At 45.2% G+C, this 22,482-nt stretch overlaps 1 protein-coding gene across 1 annotated transcript in view; it reads left to right on the top strand.

The window, feature by feature from the left end:
• Positions 1-22,482, top strand: part of LOC126102917 (T-box transcription factor mls-1-like) — a 151,987-nt gene that overhangs the window by 109,366 nt on the left and 20,139 nt on the right. Inside the window, exon 4 of the mRNA XM_049912328.1 lies at positions 16,109-16,246. Within this exon, the coding sequence (XP_049768285.1) occupies positions 16,109-16,246 (138 nt within the window). The remainder of the gene's footprint in view (positions 1-16,108; positions 16,247-22,482) is intronic.

The raw sequence follows: 22,482 nt of genomic DNA, 5'->3' as shown, positions 1-22,482 counted from the left end.
AAACATATTTACCATTTTGTTTGGTACTAGAGTTAAAATCAGTTCGTTTCATAAGCTATTGGAATGCGGTCTGCTTGTACTGCATCTTCGTCTAATTTTTGCTTGCTCCTGAAAGTCTCGTCTGCATGCACATTTTTTTAGGTAGTCCTGCGTTCGACACAGGTCTTTCTGGTCTTGTTTAACTTAGGCTTGCAGCACCATACGTTTCCTGATGTAAAATGATCAAATATTTGTGTGTGTGTGTGTGTGTGTGTGTGTGTGTGAGAGAGAGAGAGAGAGAGAGAGAGAGAGAGAGAGAGAGAGAGAGAGATAGATAGATAGATTGTTTATCCTGGTGATTTGTCCAAACACTACACAAATTCACCGAACACATCAGCTGAGAAACGAAAACAACTTTACCTATCTCTTACGCCCTCTACTTTGTGAAAAATTTGAGTAAGTTTTTTTTTTTTTGCATTGTCTTACGATCATCCAAAGACGGTGCTTTTGCATAGGCATCTGTTTCGTCAGCAAACAGTCTGGTAGGGTGGCTCTATCTGCTAAATTGTTTATGTATATTGAAAATAGAAGTATTCCTATCCACTTCCTTGGGGCACATCCGATCTTTTTTTCGTTTCTCTTGGGCATTCTAATAATCAAAAAACTTCAACTAACCGCATATCTGTGAAGATTCTCTATATGATTCTATCTTGGTTGCCAGTCGACATTATGCCAAGCTCTTTTTGGGAAATCTATGAAGACCGGAGGAGTTCACTCGCGCCTACTGTTTGCCAGATAACATTCTGAGATAAAGCAAGTTGTATTTCACACGAATAGATGTTCCTTATTCTTCGAAAGAAGCTTCTTTTCCTCCAGAAAAGTCATAATGTTTGTGCTTACAATATGTTCTAAGAAACTAACGTTAGTTATATTGGTACGCAACGTTGTGCATTCGTTGTTTTATCCTTTTTGTAAAAGGGAATGACTTGAGAGTTTTTCCAGTAATGCTGGACTATTCTCTGCACGGTATATTCTCTATAACTGTGATAATTATAGGTTGGGAAACTGCATAACTGCGCAGCGTAATCAGCGAAAAATGTGATGTTGATCCTGTCAGGGCCTCGTCCCTTTTTTCGCTGTGGCTTTCAATACCAGTCTCAACCTCAGATCACTATTTGTAAACATGTTATGCTTCTTAGTCACGTCGCAATAGCTAGCGGAAATGCGGTAAAACATTATCTGCCTTGCTTATTTTTAGACGTACTATCCATTTTGATCAATATTCCTTGCACAGCAATTTAAAATATGTAGATGCTCTCCATTCAGAGTGATTTTGGAAGGTCTGCAGCACGCCTTCTGCGGCAGCAATAGCTTTCACATTGCTCTCGGTGTATTTTTCAGCCATGACTTCATCAGCTGTGGGGAAAGGTGGAAGTTAGACGGTGATAAAACTAGAGAGTTGGGTGGACGTTCCAACAGATCGTACTTCCGATCGCTATTCCTATTACCAAAGCGCTTCTGTTGGTATATAGGTTGTTCTGAGGCAAGATAATTTTTGTCTGTTTGGAAATAGTTTATTTTCGACACAATCGCGTACAGTTTCTATAAGAATTGTGTCGAAAATAAACTATTTTCAAAACTAGCATTTGAAACATCACTGACGTCACCGGTACGACAAAAAGGTCGTTCTTTCGAAAAATTTTATCTAGCTGATCTAGAAGACTTGAGTAATTTTTGGCACTTAGTATTTTATCTTCTGTAACATAGTCCTTAAGTCGAATCCCTTTCGCATCCTACAAAACACTGCCCAAACCCACTCGAGGAGATAAATCTCCTTTCTTTCTTTCGCATAGCCATCCACTTCCACCTACTACTTTAACTGGTGAAGTGGCAGACGGCGAACTTCCGTTTCATCGACAGCAACAAATCAGTGGACATCAACTGAATTCTTTTTAAAATATTCATTATTAATACATTTTTGGATCTGATGTTGTTCAGCGCTCGGCATATGCAGCATGCATCTTGTATACGGCTTTCTTGTAGGTAATTGTGTGTCCAGAACGTACCGTCGTCATTTTCCGATATATCTGTGGCGCCATCTGTTTCATGCACCTTCTGTCGCTGATTGTTCATTATAATGTTGTATATTTTCTCGGTAATTTCTTCTGTGGTTGCAGTTGCGGGACGTCCTTCATCTGAAACACCTTAAAGAAAATTGCGGCCGCTTTCAAATGCAGTCGTTCATTTGTAAATTGTTATAAATGAAGAAAAAGACTGTCCAAGTAGAATGAAAAGTATATCAAACCTTTTGTGATCAAAGTGGGCTCACTTCAGATTTGACAGTTATCGACCCGTTGGTCTTATTGACTGTCTCACTTCGTTTTACTCCAAGTTGTCGTCGCCGTCATCAGTTCTGAATTTATTTTTCAGTCCATTACCCTCTAAAGTAGCGTTAGATAGTTTATGTGGTCCACGTGCATCTGGTTTCCTATGAGGTCGATGTACAGCCTTTCACGCATTCTTCGTAGATGTCTTTGTACGTCATGTCATCAAGATACTACGTATTTTAATACATTTTAAAAGTTCTCATCTCTCCTACCTGAGATAGGTTCTAATCGAGTTTGTGGAACTGTCAGTGTTTCACAAAATTTAATCTGTATCAATCTCCACGATCTTTTTCTTTCTTTTGCTATTTTTACTCACCAGTTATTTCTAAATTGGGTTGGGTGCTATTTACTGAACATGTTCGAATCCCTCCTTTATCACTACCAGTTGTTAAATAACGGCTACATAATTTCTACTTCACGAAATAGATTCCCATCTTAGAATGCAACTTCTCCTTGTTTGCCATCACTCATCGTTATGTCTCCATGACATTTTACAAATCACATTGTCGTAGACGATTCATTTCTCATTTTATGTCAGTAGCTGTGTCAATAGTATGATCTCTCTCAGCATTTCGACCTTTTCATAGCGTCATTCAGTTGGATATTCGTGTGGCCGAATTTACAACAAAGACTTTATTCTGCGGAATGTAGTAGCAAGCACATTTATATAAGTTATTTCTTATTATCTAGTCTCCGTCCCACGTAGAGGCTGATTCCGCCTGCATGCTTTTCTATTCGCTGCCTGCTTGCCGGAACTGTCACAGACCTTGTCAACTAACTTACGTGCCATTAACCTGTGAACCGTAGCTGATGTGTCACCTTATTTCCATATCAAATACGTGTATTTGCATTTCAAATCACTTATTGCCCAAGCAACTGTTCGTGGTCTTTGTCAAGGGCCAACCGAGCATTTGATTGTGACAGTTGATACGGCAGTCACAGAGAATCTCAACTGGTATGAGTTTAGTGTAATTTGAATCTAGGCTCCTCTGTATATGTGTCTAGAGTCTCACCATGTTGCGTGAGTAAACAGTTTTCTCGGCCCTGCTGAGTACATTATGGGCACTAGCATTGTCACGCTTCATTGACATTACCCGGGTCTATAACTGTCGGACGAATGGATCATGGTGCGACACCGACACTATTCACTCAATGCAAGGCGTCTCACAGACGTAACGCGTTATATCAGTTATCAACATCTAGAGATGGAACGCTTTTTTCTATACTGATCAAGTAAAAAACGACGAATACGCAATTTATTTTCTTTAAGTTTTTTGGCAGAACAGGGCACTCTACACTGACAGAAAACGTTAAATTAGCCAAGAGTTTAAGACGTGTAATTTGAAAGTACGCACTATTAGGGGCAGTGAAATTAAAACTAGACAGATGGAAAAAGTAAGTAAACTGTTTATTATTTCAAAAGAAAACGTTACTACACTTATCCCACTGTGAGACAAGATGGTCAACGCCTTCCTGGAAAAACGTTTGCTGTTGCCTGCAGAATCATGATTGTACTCAGACGTGCACCTCTTCGTCCGAAGCTAATTGATAGCCACGAATTTCTTTCTTCAGGGCTCCAAAAATTTGGAAATCGCCTGGGAAGAGATCGGGACTATAAAGAGCATGTTTAAGGCCTTCCCAGTGAAACTTCTGCAGCGTAGTCTAAAGAACCTCGCCAGCACGTAGGTGGAGATAATTCTGCAATGGAATGATGCCATCCGTCAATATCCCTTAGCGTTTGCTCTTGATGGCACGCGCAAGATTTTTCAAAGCACCCACATATTGCAGAGCGTTAATTGTGGCGCCCTGTGTTTCAGAAAGTCAATGACCACTAGGCCTTTTCAGTCAAAGGAAGAGGTCATCACGACTTTCCCGCAGCTGGCGTGCACAGCTTTGGATTTTTTCGGTGGAGGTGAACTTGTACTTCCATTATTGACTCTGACGTTTTCTCACCGACACAAAATGATGACATCATGTTTCATCTCCCGCGGCAATGCTGCTAAGGTATTCTTTATCGTGATACCGTTGCAGGTGCTGCAGTGTTCTCGACACACTGTTCAACTGCTACTCCTCCGTCAGGCTGTAACGAAGGCACTGCGCACAGATTTTCCGGAACTTCAGATGCCCTGTCGTGATGGTGTGAGCGGTACCGTGAGTGATGCTAACATGGTCCGAATGTCTTCCGCCATCGGTCAGTTCTGGCGGAAGCATCCACTGCAGTAATGACAGAAAGGGTTATGACACGACGAGCCTGGCCTTGACGAGTTTCTCAATGACACCCGGCTTTCTCGAGATCGTTTATTCCACGCAAACACACGCCCACGTGACTTGCTGAGTTCGCCATACACAGCAGGCATTCGGGCACGAATTTCACTTCTTGATACTCTTTACGCAGTCAAAAACAACACTGCTCCTCGCCGTTCCTCTTTTTCCGGTTTCCATAGTGAAGTCCTACGCACACACGACTGGCTTGACCTCACGTCGAGCACGTCTAGGCTACGAACGTGTTTTTCACAGTCAGATGACACAGCGGTAGATGTTCACTCCGTTCTTTCCTGATTCCCAGTAGAGGCACTTCTATATACACACATTCCTGCTTTACTAACGTCCACGCAATCCTCGTTAAATAGTCTGTCTCGTTTTCATTTAATTGCTCCTTATATCAATTTTAGGATACGGATAAAAACCCACTTACAACAATCTCCAACTTACAACTACCGAGAACGCCAACTCAGGAACAAGGAATTGCTCAGACAAGTCTTTCTTTATTAATTAACATCTAGGAATGCCTATGATGTGATGATCTAGTTGTCTTGCGCACTAAGCCACTGTTGAAACGTAATGTACGTAGATGAGGTTGTTCTAACACAGAACTGCACAGAGAAGTGGTCTTTCACATAAACTTCAAACCCCATATCTACGTGTGGTAATCTCTCCTGGATACCTGATGATAGATAAATTTCTGAACTCGTCATACGAGCAATAAAGTCATTTATATGAATGCTTGTTCTCTGTTCTTTCGGACATATCCGATGGATCCACCTTCTTGAGTGCGGATACACAAGTACATCCGACCTCCAGCAGCAATCTGAGGAAAGGAACAGGAACCGAGAACAGGTGGCCCTCGGTGGGAATGTGGGTCGGCCGTGAGGCGTGCCGATACAGTCCGCGCGGTTGTGATCACACTGTATCCCGGCCTAGTGTACATGGGCAGGGAAGGGGGGAAAAGGTTGTTGGATCCGGCTTACGACCATAGTGTACAGGAGGTCGAACGGTCAGGACTTGAGTGGGCGTCCAGGGCTGCCGTTAAATGACACAACAGGAAATCAGGTAAAATAAAGAGAATATATTTCAGTGTACGGTACACAAGGGGCGCTCCTAGGGTCGGAAGTTACCAGGTTTAGGCCAGTCTAGGATGTCGAACAACTAATTGAAATGGGCAACGGATGGGCAGGCGGCTCATGTTAGCCGATTTCAATGGCCGGCCACGGAACGCAGAGCCAGAGGCTCTGCCTCCCAAAAAGACGTCTGCTCTGCTCGAGATCTGAATCACAAAAGAGCGTAGCAATTGTGTTCTGCGCTGCAGAATGCTCCAGCGTCCGCACACGTGATTTGTATCCCACGCACGCTATTGACTAAAACCGATGGCGTGAATTCACTAGCAGTTTCAGCAGAGAGCTCAAGGCGTCTCTTGTCAGCAGTTTCATCTGGACAGAACTGCCTCGGTTCGGAAAGGCTGGCAACTTGTGTCTCGTAGGCGCAGCGGAAGTTGTTCTGGGAGAAAACTTGTAAAGATTTGACTGGGCCTTTGAAATAAATGCTTTAAACCTATTCCCTAATATATTCCTTGACTGGCTGCCACCATGTTGACTAGTAAGCTGGTGATCCCGGGTTCGAATCCCAGTCTGCTACACATTTCCACTCGTCGCTGATTTCACGTAATGTCCCACTGCTGCTGACATCAGTAATCCATTCCCTTTCCTCTCCTTTGCTTTCCTGTCTCTCCCCTGCACCATCAATTTACAAACAAAATCATTCCTTCTCTGATGTTTGACTTTTACCATTGCGACCAGTCAGGGTGAATGGAGAACTACTGATTATTATAATAATGGTCGCCTGCCTCGTGCATTACTTTATGCCACATTTATATTATTGTAATTAAAACATGCTGAAAATTTTGGAATCACTCGATATCTTGGCAGTATCGATGTCGATAACATTCAAAAATGGTCGAGATCCCCGATTCCCAGAATGAATGAACTGTCTGTATACGTAATTAAGTTTCTGCGGAACGCTCAGTGGGCGATTTCTACTCGCACCTATTTTTGTCAGCTACTTGTCGATAATTCTCATATTACACTGAGGTGACAATCCATAGGATACCTCCCAATAAACTGTCGGACCTCCTTTTGCCCGGTGTAGTGAAGCAGCTCGACGTGGGATGGGGGCCAACAAGTCGTTGGAAGTCCTCTGCAGAAATATTGAACCATGCTGCCATTATAGCGTCCATTACAGCAAAAGTGTTGTCGAAGCAATATTTTGAACACAAACTGATCTCTCGACTATGTCCCATAATTGTTCGATGGGATTCATGACGGGTGATCAGGGTGGCCAAATCACTCTCTCGAATTGTCCAAAATGTTCTTCACACCAATTGCGAACAACTGTGGCCCGGTGATGGCGCATTGTCATCCATAAAAATTCCATCGTTGTTTGGGAACATGAAGTCCATGAACGGCTGCAAATGGACTCCAAGTAGCCGATCATAACCATTTCCAATCAACAATCTATTCAATCTGACCAAATGACCCAGTCCTTTCCACGTAAACACAGCCAACATCGTTATGGAGCCGCCACCAGCTTGCACATTGCTTTGGTGCCAACCTGGGTCCATGGTTTCTTGGGATCTGCGTAACACAAGAGCTCAACCCCCCCCCCCCCCCCCCTGCGGGTCCGGGGATTAGAATAGGCCCGAGGTATTCCTGCCTGTCGTAAGAGGCGACTAAAAGGAGTCCATCCCCCTCACGGGGGTAGTTAGCGCCTGCGTCCGGAGACGGACGGTTTCACGACCTATAATCGTGGTCTTTTTGGTTTTTCGCTTCTCGTTTCTTCCTTCCTTTTGTTGGTTCCTTTCTTTGCTCTTCTCCACCTCACTGTCTTCCTTACTCTTTCCCTTGACTTCTCCTTGCCTTCTCATTGCCTTTTTCTCCTTGCCTTCTCATTGCCTTTTTCTCCTTGCCTTCTCATTGCCTTTTTCTCCTTGCCTTCTCATTGCCTTCTTCTCCTTGCCTTCTCATTGCCTTCTTCTCCTTGCTTTCTCATTGCCTTCTTCTCCTTGCCTTCTCTGGTCTCCGCCTCGGCGTTTGAGACAATCTGTCCTCTTTCTCCCTCTCTCTCTTCCTTTTCCTCTTCTTCCTTCCTCCCTGTGCGTGTCTGAAGGCCGACCCACGCGTTCGCACGCGTAGCCGGTGACGGGGTAACGCGTAAGTCCCCGCCCTGGGTAGACATGTAAGGCACGCGCGTACCCCCTGGTAAAGGCCAGGCCCGGGGAGGGGTGATTGCCTGAGCTGATACCTTCTGACCATGCCGATTGGTCCCTCCGTCTGTTTCTCGGGAGGTGTGACCTGAGGTGTAAACATTCACCTAAGGCGGGAGTGCCCTCTGAGAGGGTCCCCACAAGGAAGGAGCGCGCCATCGGAGACGCTGGCAATCATGGGGGATTCCTCCGCAATGGATTCTACTCCATCGCTTTCGACTTCGACCCACAAACGGAAACGTGACCAGCCAACAGTGACAAAAGTACTACCGCCTGCCCCATAGTTCCTCGTAGTTTCTCGATCTGAGGACGGAAAGGATTTTTCCTCTGTCAACCCTTTCGTTATTCAGAAGGGCGTAGATGCCATAGCCGGATCTGTCAAATCTTGTACCAGGTTGCGTAACGGTACCTTATTACTCGAAACTGAGAGTGCCTTTCAGGCACAAAAACTGCTTCGGGCCACACTCTTGTACACGTTCCCTGTCCGGGTGGAGGCCCACCGAACTTTGAATTCGTCTCGTGGTGTAGTCTATAGTAGCTCCCTCGACGGATTGACTGACGAGGAGCTTCAATCTTTCCTCGCTGAGCAGGGCGTGACAGCTGTCCATAGGGTCATGAAAAAGGTCAACAATGACCTTGTACCGACCCGGACACTTTTCTTGACCTTCGATAGTGTTAAGCTGCCATCGCGCATCAAGGCGGGCTACGAGGTTATTTCTGTTCGCCCCTATGTCCCGACACCTACGCGCTGCTACCAGTGTCAGCGTTTCAATCACACTCGACAGTCTTGCTCCAATGCGGCTAAATGTGTCACTTGTGGCAGGGATGCTCATGAGGGTGACTGTCCACCTCCGTCTCCTCGTTGTGTGAACTGTCAGGGTGACCATGCCGCATCCTCCCGCGACTGTCCTGTCTATAAGGAAGAACGCTGTATCCAAGAAATTCGGGTCAAAGAGAAAGTGTCCACCTCGGCTGCTCGCAAGCTATTGGCTAGTAGGAAGCCCACGCTGCTCCCAGCGGGGAAATATAGTACTGTCCTCGCCTCTCCTCGGACTACCCGGGAGGTAGCAACCCAGACATGCGATCTGACCTTCAGCACCACGGTCGTCCGTTCGGCTAGTGCTAAGATCGCGCGGTCGACGTCTCCTCTTCCTCCCATCACACCACAGACACCAGCCACTTCCTCAACTTCTGCTAAGTCGAAGACCCCGTAGTCAGATGCACGGTCCTTCAAGAAGGAACCATCCCGTGCAGACTTCCTCCGTCCCTCGACCTCCCAGCCTTCGACCGGTACTTCCACCAAACGTCCTTCCAAAAAGGCGCATAGGAAGCACAGTTCTCCCTCTCCGCCACGGCGCATTTCTTCTCCTGCGCCACCCAGCGGTTGCCGCCCCAGGCCGTCATCCGTTTCGCCTGGCCGCACCGCCGGTAGCCGTACATCTGGCCGTTCACCGGCGGAGGAAGCTCCCCCTCCCGGCCATCCTCCCGAGATGGCCGATGACCCTATAGACTCCATGGACGATGACTGTCCGCCTACTGATAGCGGCGGCAGTGCTCGCTCGAAGCCAGGCCCTAAGCGGCCTTCGAGGTGACCCCTTCTCTCATCTTCCTTTTCTTATGATGGCACTTATTCACTGGAATATTCGCAGCATTCGCTCCAACCGAGAGGACTTGAAGTTGCTGCTCCGCTTGCATCGTCCGCTCGTCGTAGCCCTCCAGGAAACGAAGCTACGCCCATGCGATCACATTGCCTTGGCACACTACACCTCTGTGCGTTTTGACCTACCCCCTGTGGTAGGTATCCCAGCTCATGGAGGGGTTATGTTGCTGGTCCGGGATGATATTTACTACGATCCCATCACGTTGCACACCGGCCTGCAGGCAGTTGCCATCCGCATTACTCTCCCCACTTTTACGTTTTCCTTTTGTACCGTTTACACTCCATCGTCATCTGCCGTTACCAGGGCAGACATGATGCAACTTATTGCTCAGCTACCTGCACCATTTTTGTTAACTGGAGACTTCAATGCCCACCATCCCCTTTGGGGCTCTCCAGCATCCTGCCCGAGGGGCTCCTTGTTAGCAGACCTTTTCAACCAGCTCAATCTTGTCTGCCTCAATACTGGCGCCCCGACTTTTCTTTCGGACACATCTCATACCTATTCCCATTTAGACCTCTCTATATGTACTCCCCAACTTGCACGCCGGTTTGAGTGGTATTCACTTGCTGATACATATTCGAGCGACCACTTCCCGTGTGTTATCCATCTCCTGCAGCATACTCCCTCTCCGTGCTCCTCTAGTTGGACAATCTCCAAGGCAGACTGGGGGCTCTTCTCCTCCAGGGCGACCTTTCAGGATCAAACCTTCACAAGCTGCGATCGTCAGGTCGCACACCTCACGGAAGTCATTCTCGCTGCTGCTGAATATTCCATCCCTCACCCTACTTCTTCTCCACGTCGCGTACCGGTCCCCTGGTGGACCGGAGCATGTAGAGACGCTTTACGTGCTCGTCGACGTGCTTTACGCACCTTTAAACGCCACCCTACAGTGGTGAATTGTATTAATTATAAACGATTACGTGCTCAGTGTCGTCGTATTATTAAAGAAAGCAAGAAAGCCAGCTGGGCTGCTTTCACAAGCACCTTCAACAGTTTTACTCCTTCTTCTGTTGTCTGGGGTAGCCTGCGCCGGCTGTCTGGCACTAAGGTCCACTCCCCAGTTTCTGGCTTGAAGGTCGCGAATGAAGTCCTTGTGGCCCCTGAGGCTGTCTCCAATGCCTTCGGCCGCTTTTTCGCCGAGGTTTCGAGCTCCGCTCATTACCACCCTGCCTTCCTCCCCCGCAAACAGGCAGAGGAGGCTAGGCCACCTGACTTTTGCTCCTCGAATTGTGAAAGTTATAATGCCCCATTCACCATGCGGGAACTCGAAACCGCACTTGGCCGATCACGGTCCTCCGCTCCAGGGCCTGATTCTATTCATATTCAGATGCTGAAGAACCTTTCTCCTGCGGGTAAAGGTTTTCTTCTTCGTACATACAATCGCATCTGGATTGAGGGACATGTTCCCGCATGCTGGCGCGAGTCTATTGTTGTCCCGATTCCTAAGCCGGGGAAGGACAAGCACTTGCCTTCCAGTTATCGACCTATCTCACTTACCAGCTGTGTCTGTAAAGTGATGGAGCGAATGGTTAACTCTCGATTGGTTTGGCTGCTTGAGTCTCGACGCCTACTTACCAATGTCCAATGTGGCTTTCGTAGGCGCCGCTCTGCTGTTGACCATCTGGTTACCTTGTCGACCTTCATTATGAATAACTTCTTGCGGAAGCGCCCGACCGCGGCTGTGTTCTTTGATTTGGAGAAGGCTTACGACACCTGTTGGAGGGCGGGCATTCTCCGCACCTTGCATACATGGGGCCTTCGCGGTCGCCTCCCTCTTTTTATTCGTTCCTTTTTAATGGATCGACAGTTCAGGGTACGTGTGGGTTCTGTCCTGTCCGACACCTTTCGCCAGGAGAATGGGGTGCCACAGGGCTCAGTTTTGAGCGTCGCTCTGTTCGCCATCGCGATCAATCCAATAATGGACTGCCTCTCAGCTGATGTATCAGGCTCCCTTTTTGTGGACGATTTTACCATCTATTGCAGCGCGCAGCGTACACGAGTCCTGGAGTGCTGTCTTCAGCGTTCTCTTGACCGTCTTTACTCCTGGAGTGTCGCCAATGGCTTCCGTTTTTCTGCCGAGAAGACGGTCTGTATTAACTTCTGGCGCTACAAAGAGTTTCTCCCACCGTCCTTACGACTTGGTCCCGTTGCTCTCCCAATCGTGGAGACAACCAAATTTTTAGGCCTCACCTTTGACAGGAAACTTAGCTGGTCTCCACATGTGTCATATTTGGCCGCCCGTTGTACCCGTTCTTTAAATGTCCTCCGTGTTCTCAGTGGTATGTCGTGGGGAGCGGATCGAACCGTCCTACTTCGTCTATATCGGTCGATCGTCCGCTCCAAGCTGGATTATGGGAGCTTCGTATACTCCTCTGCACGGCCATCCATCTTACGCCGCCTCAACTCCATACAACATCGGGGTTTACGACTTGCGATCGGAGCATTTTATACCAGTCCCGTAGAGAGTCTTCATGCTGACGCTGGCGAATTGCCACTCACTTACCGGCGCGATATACTGCTTTGTCGGTATGCCTGTCGGCTACTGTCAATGCCCGACCATCCGTCTTATCGTTCCTTTTTTGACGACTCTCTTGACCTTCAATACGGGTTGTATGTCTCTGCCCTGCTACCCCCTGGAGTTCGCTTTCGTCGCCTCCTTCAACACCTTCATTTTTCACTCCCTGCAACCTTTCGAGTGGGCGAGAGCCGCACGCCACCTTGGCTCCAGGCTCAGGTCCGCGTTCACCTTGACCTCAGCTCGCTCCCAAAAGAGGTCACCCCCGGTTCGGTCTACCACTCCCGTTTTTTGGAACTTCGTTCGAAGTTCATCAACATGACTTTCATTTATACAGATGGCTCTAAGACCAATGACGGGGTCGGGTGTTCCTTTATTGTCGGGGCACAAAGTTTCAAATACCGGCTCCATGACCATTGTTCGGTCTTCACAGCTGAGCTCTTTGCCCTCTACCAGGCTGTTCTTTACATCTGCCGCCACCGACATTCTGCTTATGTCATCTGCTCAGATTCCCTGAGCGCCATCCAGAGCCTCAGTGATCCGTACCCGGTTCACCCTTTCGTACACCGGATCCAACGCTCTCTTCAGTGGCTGGTGGACGTCGGTCCGCCGGTTAGCTTTATGTGGGTTCCTGGCCATGTCGGTATCCCTGGGAACGAAGCTGCAGATGCCGCGGCCAAGGCTGCGGTCCTCCAGCCTCGGACAGCTTCTTGTTGTGTCCCTTCGTCCGATTTTAGCAGGGTCATTTGTCGGCGCGTTGTGTCGCTGTGGCATGCCGATTGGGCTGCACTTACCGACAACAAGCTTCGGGCCTTAAAACCTCTTCCCGTGGCTTTGACGTCCTCCTCACGCCCTTCTCGGCGGGAGGAGGTCGTTTTAGCAAGGTTAAGAATTGGACACTGCCGGTTCAGCCATCGCCATCTGCTGACGGCTGCGCCGGCGCCGTTCTGCCCATGTGGGCACTTGCTGACGGTTAGACACATTTTACTGTCCTGTCCAGATCTTAACCAACTGCGCCTCGATCTTAACCTGCCTAATACTTTCGATGCCATTTTAGCGGATGACCCACGAGCAGCTGCTCGTGTTCTTTGTTTTATCAATTTGACGAACCTCGCTAAGGACATTTGATGATGTTGTTTTTTAATCCTATGCCTGTCAGTCTCTTTTATCGTGTTTTCCCTTTTTAGTTGTTGTTGTCAACTTGTGCCTCGCGGTGCATTCTTAGAGTAGTCAGGGCGCTAATGACCATTGAAGTTGTGCGCCCTAAAACCACAAAAAAAAAGAAAGAGCTCAACCATCAGTTCCTACCAGCTGAAATTGGGACTCATCTGACCAGGCCTCGTTTTTCCAGTCGTCTAGCGTCCAAAATGGTCACGAGCCCAAGAGTGGTGCTGCAGGAGATGACTTATTGTTAGCAAAGGCACTCGCATCGGTCGTCTGATGCCATAGCCCATTAACACTGAATTTCGCCGCACTGATCTAATAGATACGTTCGTCACACGTCTCACATTGATTTCCGAGGTTATTTCAAGCAGTGTTGCTTGTCTGCTAGCACTGACAGTTCTATGCAAACGCCTCTGCTCTCGGGAGTTAAGTGACGGCCGTCGGCCACTGCGTTGTCCATGGTGATGGGTAGTGCCTGAAATTTGGCACGCTCTTGACACTGTGGATCTCGGAGTACTGCATTCCCTAATGACTTCCGAAATGGAATGTCTCAAGCGTCTAGCTCCAACTACCATTCCGCGTTCAAAGTCTGTTAATTCCCGTCGTGCTGCCATAATCACGTGAGAAATCTCTTCACAAGAATCACCAGAGGACAAAAGACAGCTCCACCAATTCACTGCCCTTTTATACATTGTATATGCGATACTAGCACCATCTGCCTATGTGCATATCGCTATGCCATGACTTTTGTTGCCTCAGTGTATTACGATACAGCTTGTTAAATAAGGGATATGGATGCTATGAAATTTTGTTTGGCCTTTCCTACCACGCTTCTGACCGACTGTGAAACTCTCATTTAAGTCTGGTACAATTAAATCCCAAAATTTGTTCTTCACTTTCCCAAGTGAGAACTTCCCTCGATTATACCAACAAATATAACATTCATTTATAAGGAAAAAAGCATAATGACTACACATTGACTATGTTCATCCAACATACACGTATGCTAACACTATTACAACAATCACACATGCAATAAAATTATTACACTACATTACGTTCACAAAAGAAAACAAGACCGTAATAATTATGATAATCATTGCATCAGATACTAATTTTTCAGTCTATCACGTTAACAAAAAAAAATGGCTCTGAGCACTATGAGACTTAACTTCTATGGTCATCAGTCCCCTAGAACTTAGAACTACTTAAACCTAACTAACCTAAGGACATCACACACATCCATGCCCGAGGCAGGATTCGAACCCGCGACCGCAGCGGTCGCGCGGTTCCAGACTGTAGCGCCTTTAACCGCTTGGCCACCCCGGCCGGCTATCACGTTAACAGCTGGTTAACTTTTGAAGATGTATATCGATATGTGAAATCTAATAATAAATGTTTTGCGCAGTAGTTTAATCAACCTTTGTAACCCAACAAGCTTGGAACAGAACTGGTATCATACTGTTGCCAGTAAAATTTACACAATTAATTATCCACTGAAAGGTACATTATAGCATACAAACACACACACACACACATTCACACACTAGTTACCGTCTCAAAAATCAAAACACTGCATCAAATAACTGCAGTTCGCGCAATCGCTTTAACACTCCCTCATGCATCAAATAAACCCTTGACCATTCGTGGTGCCCTTCTATGTACACGTTTAATATCCCCTGTTAGTCCTATCAGGTAAACGTCTCACATTCTTAAGTAATGTTCAAGGATGTGTCCAATGTGTGATTTGTAATAAATCTGCTTTGTAGCGTTTCCCTAGTATTCTACCAATAAACCGAAGGCTGGTACCTTCTTTACTCATGACTGGGCCAGTATTATCGTTCCAGTTCATGTCCCTACACAATGTTATCCGAGGTAATTGTATGAGTATACCGATCCCAACTGTGATTCGTTGATGTTGTAGTAATAGGATACTACATGTTTTCGTTTTGTCAAACGCACAATTTAAATTTCTGAACACTTAAACCAAGTTGCCAGTCTGTGTAACGTTTTGAAACGTTATCAACATCTGACTGAATATTTGTGCAGCATCTTTCAGGCTGTACTTCATTGTAGATAACTGCATCACCTGCAGAAAGTTTGAGATTACTGTAAGGGGCGATTAGAAATTTCTGTTAATGTGCTCGGCAAGGTCATTAATATACAACGTGAACAGCAAGGGACCCAACAGGCTTCCCTGGGACACACGTGAAGTTACGTCATGCCCTATAGTTAATATCTGAAGAGTCATATGAACGTCATTTTACTATGCAATATGTTTGTAGACTTTTAACGCTTTATCAACGGTTCTGTCATAACCCTCAAAGCACGAAATTTTCCATACGTGTCTTCTTCTTTTTTTTCTTTTGCTGCAAACATCAGTTTGTTTTAATAATGACTAATTACAGTTCACAAAAACGCGTTATGTATGCCCTGCAGTTCTAGCTCAATGATAAACTAAGAAATACTTAAAAAATAATAACAGTACAAGGCAACAGTAAATCAGTCATACACAAAGTGTTTTAACGAGAATTCTATGTAATTACAAAATTTTAGGTATGTGACTTTGAATCACGTGAAGTATTTCTGCAAAGTGGTAAATTAGCCAATTTACATAAACGGTCTCTATACATTCTCACACCAGTAGCCGCAGAATGACACACACTGAATGTCAACCACCTCTTCAACGCTGCATTTCACGTTATGACTCTCAGTGCACAGCGTGGGATATTTCTGCAAAAAAATACGTTAATAAAACAAGTCTTAACATTCACATTAAGATAGACAGTAAGTCAGTTATCACTGCGTGAAATATATATCTCCTGAGAGAGTTGTATTTTTACGGTAACAGCTATTTCAATTTCAGATACTGGTGTCGTCCATGCACAAGTACGTTCCAGTTGTGCACATTTTCAAGACAAGCAGTTTGCTGAACTTAGAGACCTGTCAGAAAGCGAGCTTCAGCTTCCCAGAAGCAGAATTTATTGCTGTCACTGCTTATCAGGTAAGAGTACACAATAACTAGCCGCAGGCAGCCACTGCAATATTATTTAGACTAGAAATATGCGAATACCGATGGTGTAGTATTTACAATTTTATTCTAGAAACACTTTCCGTTAAGAGCCACCTACATCATTCCAGTGCCGCAACACGTCTGTCTCCCTAAACCGAATAGTAACGGATTGTTCTACGAAGGCATGCTGAAAAGTAGTACATCTGAAATTTTACGTGAAAACTCTTAATGCTTTTTAAATAAAAAAAACCCTGTTAATATTCTACTCTACTGGCCATTAAAATTGCTACTCCAAGAAGAAATGCAGATGATAAAAGGGTATTCATTGGGCAAATATAGTATACTAGAACTGACATGTGATTACATTTTCAAGCAATTTGGGTGCGTAGATCCTGAGAAATCAGTACCCAGAACAACCACCTCTGGCCGTAATAACAGCCTTGAGTCAAACAGAGCTTGGATGGCGCGTACAGGTACAACTGCCCATGCAGCTTCAACGCGATACCACGGTTCATCAAGAGTAGTGACTGGCGTATTGTGACGAGCCAGTCTGTATGCAGAAAGGCCCGTACAGGACCTGCAACATGCGGTCGTGCATTATCCTGCTGAAATGTAGAGTTTCGTAGGGATCGAATAAAGGGTAGAGCCACGGGTCGTAACACATCTGAAATGTAACGTTCACTGTTCAATGTGCCGTCAATGCGAAAAAGAGGTGACCGAGACGTGTAACCAATGGCACCCCATACCATCACGCCGGGTGATACGCCAGCATGGCGATGACGAATACATGCTTCCAATGTGCGTTCACCGCGATGTCGCCAAACACGGATGCGACCATCATGAGGCTGTAAACAGAACCTGGATTCATCCGAAAAAATGACGTTTTGCCATTCGTGCACCCAGGGTCGTCGTTGAGTATACCATCGCAGGCGCTCCTGTCTGTGATGCAGCGTCAAGGGTAACCGCAGCCATGGTCTCCGAGCTGATAGTCCATGCTGCTACAAACGTCGTCGAACTCTTCGTGCAGATGGTTGTTGTCTTGCAAACGTCCTCATCTGTTGACTCAAGGATCGAGACGTGGCTGCACGATCGGTTACAGTCATGCGGATAAGATGCCAGTCATCTCGACTGCTAGTGATACGAGGCCGTTGAGATCCAGCACGGCGTTCCGTATTACCCTCCTGTACACACTGATTCCATATTCTGCTAACAGTCATAGGATCTCGACCAACGCGAGCAGCAATGTCGCGATACGATAAACCGCAACCGCGATAGGCTACAATCCAACCTTTATCAAAGTCGGAAACGTGATGGTACGCATTTCTCCTCCTTACACGAGGCATCACAACAACGTTTCACCAGGCAACGCCGGTCAACTACTGTTTGTGTATGAGAAATCGGTTGGAAACTTTCCTCATGTCAGCACGTTGCAGGTGTCGCCACCGGCGCCAACCTTGTGTGAATGCTCTGAAAAGCTAATCATTTGCCTGTCACAGTATCTTCTTCCTGTCGGTTAAATTTCGCGGCTGTAGCACGTCATCTTCGTGGTGTAGCAATGTTAATGGCCAGTAGTGTACATCTTTATTCTTCAAGTCTACATATTTGCAGTCCTCTGCGTTCGTCTACACATGGAGCTCCCTCTCCTTCAACATGAAATGCCAGACACACACGAGCGCTGCGATATCTGGAATAATCGGATGCCTTGGGTTCACTGTCATCAATCATCCTCCGTACAGTCCCGACTTGGCCACGTTCGATTTTCGTCTGTTTCCAAAACTTCGAGGACTTCCCTTTCTTAGAGATGAAGTGGTGCAGGCAGATGTAACGTTGTGGCTCCGACAACGAAGTCAAACATTCGACAGTGACGGTATTAACAAAGTGGTCTCTCGTTAAGAAAGAAGACATGAAGAATGAAAATGTAGAATGGTGATAAATTCTGCTTTATTTCAGAAACTTTAAGAGGGCTCACACGAAGAATTCGGAGGCTCTACTTTTCACCACTCTCTCGCAGTTTCCTCAGAGTGAGCGCTGGCAGACTGAGATCACTAACCAGTCCAGTTCCTCCTGTCGTCTTGCAGTATGCACACAGCCAACAGTCCAGCTATTGAGAAGATCCACCGTGGCACTCGCTTGTATTGTCAGTAAGCCATAGGGCTTCATTCTCTGCGGTTAAACTCGTAAAATCTCGACTCCTCTGGTCTCTTATAAAAGGGAATACCAATGGTAGTCTACGATGAATATCTGGGTGTCATGAATCTATTAAGATCATTGAGTCAAGGCATGGCAACATTTATTTTCTTTGCAGACACAGTAATGGTTCGTAGCTAACTAAACGATTCAAAAGACTGAATTCTTCCAGTGTTTCCTACCACCTGCAGCCTAGAGATGGGCAAAACCGTTCTTTACAGATCAGAAGTTCTCACTCACTGGAATGAACTAGCTCTTTTCCATGACCCTTCACTCACCATTGACTCAAAAAAATAAATAAAAAGAAGCCTCCTTGCACTTTTAATTCAGGTCATTATAGCTGTATTGTTATCTTGTTTATTTTTAAAGATCATACAAAGATAAGTAATAATTTTATGTAATGTCCCTAGTAGTTCTGAAATTTAAATGTTTTGCATTTTATCCCCTGTAAAAATAAAAATATTAGAACAAAATAGTAAATACATTTCATTAAGTGCGAAATTGTAGACGTAAGACTTACTCTTGTTTTGTGTTCATAATTTTGTTGGAGACAAAATGCAATAAAATACATAAACGTAATTGTAATTAAGTAGTTAGGCGTCATTTACAGTCAGTACGACAATATATGTACCCAACAAGGAAACATTAGACAATATTATGATTTAGAAATAAAATTTGATCTATTTTACTTGAAGCGAGTCAGTTTCTTTTCTTGGCGCATCTTTGTCCTACTTTGGAACGGTATTCACAGGACACCTAGATAGCTGTATTACATAATATTTTCAGAACCTGTTGGTATAATGTTGGGCACAGTAATTTTCTGTTTTCCCACCAGTTCAAGCGATCGCTGTTTCTAGGAAAACATACCCCCGATAAACATTTGTCTAGTTCGACGATAGCAGCACTGTCATGATTTTCTTGGCGTCGAGAACACACTGCATACAGCTATCTATATTTTATCCAGAACAGTTAAGGGATATAATTTGTTTGTATCTCAAAGAAACAGATGTTATGCCTTTCGGGGGCCAGGGGCCAATTCCCAACGAAATAACAACAATTTGTCAGAAAATAGAAATAGTAAACTCATTACATATCTTAACAAACACTATCACATTCATAACAGAAATGGACATACAAAAGAACCTAGAAACGTTTAATTGTATTAAAAGAACAATGTATAGAACCTTCAGAACTAAAGGAAGAAAGAAATTTCTAACTAAAATATACGAAACGATGTCAAAACCAACAATGACATTTGGAAGCGAATCGTGGACTGCAACAAAAAGGAATGAACAATGAATAACAATCATTGGAGATGTGATTTATAAGAATAGTAGCTGGGTACACACTACGACAGGAGGATGAATACTGACATTAGAGGAGAACAAGGAGTAAAAACCTTAAATGAGTAGATTAAGGAATACTCGAACAACTGAATGGACAATGTCAAAAGAATTAAAGAGGAACAGAATACCCAAATTAATAATGAATTATTACCCAGCGGGCACAATGCCTTTAGGAAGACCATGGAAAAGGCGGAAAGATCAATAACTGCAAACAAGAGGGTGTAACAGGCAAATGCCTTATACGCACAGACAAAAGGAGAAATGTCCAGTAACAGTGATATAGTAAGTTTTTAAGTTACATTAAACAAACCAAGTTCAATGTAAGAAGTGTTCAGAAGGCATTACTATGATGCAAAAATAATTATGTAAATACATACTGTTATTATGATAAAGTATAACATCCACTAAACCAAAAATCGGATGGAAACGCAGTGAGTCAAGGAAGCTAGCTGCAAATTGGATCAGTGAGTGAGCCAAGAGCACAGAGAGCAGAGTGGCTTTGTAATCCATTCATTGCCACTGGCCAGCGATCGGGATCGGCAGGCATGCTGGCGATCAGGATGGCTACGATAGTAGCGTGTGAAAGGGTGGGAATTGGGTCAGATGGGAAGCGTGCTCAGATTGACGGAGCGATTAAGGTAACCACTCGCCTTAAGTAGGAGATCCGGGCTCGAGTCCCGGTCGGCCCAAATTAATCAGTTCAATACCCAAATGTGGAAAATGTCATTAAAAACCTTTATACAAACTGTCGTTCCATCTGGCTGAACAAATTCAAAACAACGGCTGCAAATCAAGAGATAGCCTGACACATGGCTAGAATAAGAAAAATAACTGAAGTGCTTTCAGGAATTGAATTGAACTGATGACATTGGATGGCACTTACCCGGATGCGCACTGTGCATGGAGGAAAAATAAGATCTCTGGTCAATGACTGTGGCGCTCTGAGGCAACCTAACTAGCATCATCGCAGCAAATGTTCTTCGCGCTCTTGTAGTGGAAGCTTGACTGACTTCCTGGAGACATCTCTATCGGCTGTAAAATGCATTGAACATCTGGACATTGAATACAATTTCCTTTATGTCAGTACTGGTTGTGAAGATTTTTCATTCTTTTATGCTTTTGTGAAGTTTCTGCCTTTTATTTCTGTACCCCAATTTGCATACAATGCCATACACAAAATATTATTAAAATAAATATCTCCAACGTTGATCCACAGCCATGACAAACTTATCGAAATAAATTTGTCCTGGATAGGCTGCTGATTGTTAGCAATAAAATACATTGGTTTCTTCAGTTCTACTACCAGCCGATTTCGACAACTTGATTGTTATCGAACCTGACTAAATACTCTAGCAAGAGTGAGTACTACAATGACCGACCATACAGATAAGTGAGTGGCCTCTTCAATAGAGCAAATACACACATCAACAAAAGTTTCGCGGCACCCCATCATTCCAAAATTCATAGCACAGAAAACAAAACCTGGCTCCGAGGCATGCATATATATTGATTCTTAATGTGTCCAGATCACTAGTCAAAAAAAAAAAATTGTGTAACGATAAAGTCATCTTTACCCCATGGAGTGGGGGGTGGGGTGGAGGGGGAGAGGTTAACAACACTCTTGGGCAACGTCGAGACGCTTTAATTTGTCCCGACATACCATTGATGAGATCATGTGCAAATTGTCCACACTTCAATGGCGGTTCTGCGTAAGTCGCGCGCAGCACATGGTCGTTGTCGATATCCAAAAGCAGCTCACTTCAATCAACTGAAACAGGCAGGCCATTCGATTCTGGTGATACTAGTATGCATAAGGAACGTTCCCACAATTGGCTGCAGAATCCCGTGTCTGTACCATAGAACACTGACATTACCCTCAACAATGATGAAATGTATACAGTGGCCCCTTGTAATTCCATGTCAGAACATCTCTCCAACACAACATTTTTGCACATACGAGACACAGAGTTGCGAGCACTCGATATTACCGGCTCGTACTGAAACACGTTTGTGCGATTATCAGGATGCAAACAGATCTGAGTTTCGCCTGTAAACAACACCCGACGCCAATCCTGGAGCGTCCATTCTGCATGATTTCTTGCCCATCTGTAACCGAGTCCATGAGGTGGTGATACACAATGTAGTGCTCGTCATGGTCGTCGGGAATGGAAATTCACATCATGCAATCGTCCTCCTAACACTTTGATTCATACATGGCGTCCTGTAGCCTCTTCGAATACAGAAATCAGTTATGGAGCACTAAGGCCACGGTTCTTTTGACTCAAAAGTCGTAGATATTGATCATTCTGTGCACCTGTCTAACGTGGACGGCATGTGCGATGTGACGGCCTGTACGATGTAAGTGTGCAAAACAACCTGCCACATGGAACCGATTCCCTGCCCGTACCAAATCACTTTGATTCAGGCACACATGTCAAGCAACTTCTCTGGTTCACTAGCCTTCTGCGCCTAACGTGATGGTCGCCACTGTCCTTCGTGGCATGATGGTTATTCACTCTACTGTTTCACCAGACGTCTCTGATGCATCCATAATGGTGATTTACTTGAACTGAAATGCTACAATCCATTAGAGTTCGACGTTCTACGTTGGATATACTGCTCATGGTAACTGTGTGTAAGTTTACAAATAACGTCAGAGGTGACTTTCCGATCGGTACGGGAACAGTCACAGTA

This window comes from Schistocerca cancellata, chromosome 1, assembly GCF_023864275.1.
Source record: "Schistocerca cancellata isolate TAMUIC-IGC-003103 chromosome 1, iqSchCanc2.1, whole genome shotgun sequence".
Lineage (NCBI taxonomy): Eukaryota > Metazoa > Arthropoda > Insecta > Orthoptera > Acrididae > Schistocerca > Schistocerca cancellata.
The sequence above is the reverse complement of the archived record's forward strand: the minus strand, read 5'-3'. Positions and strand labels throughout refer to the sequence as shown.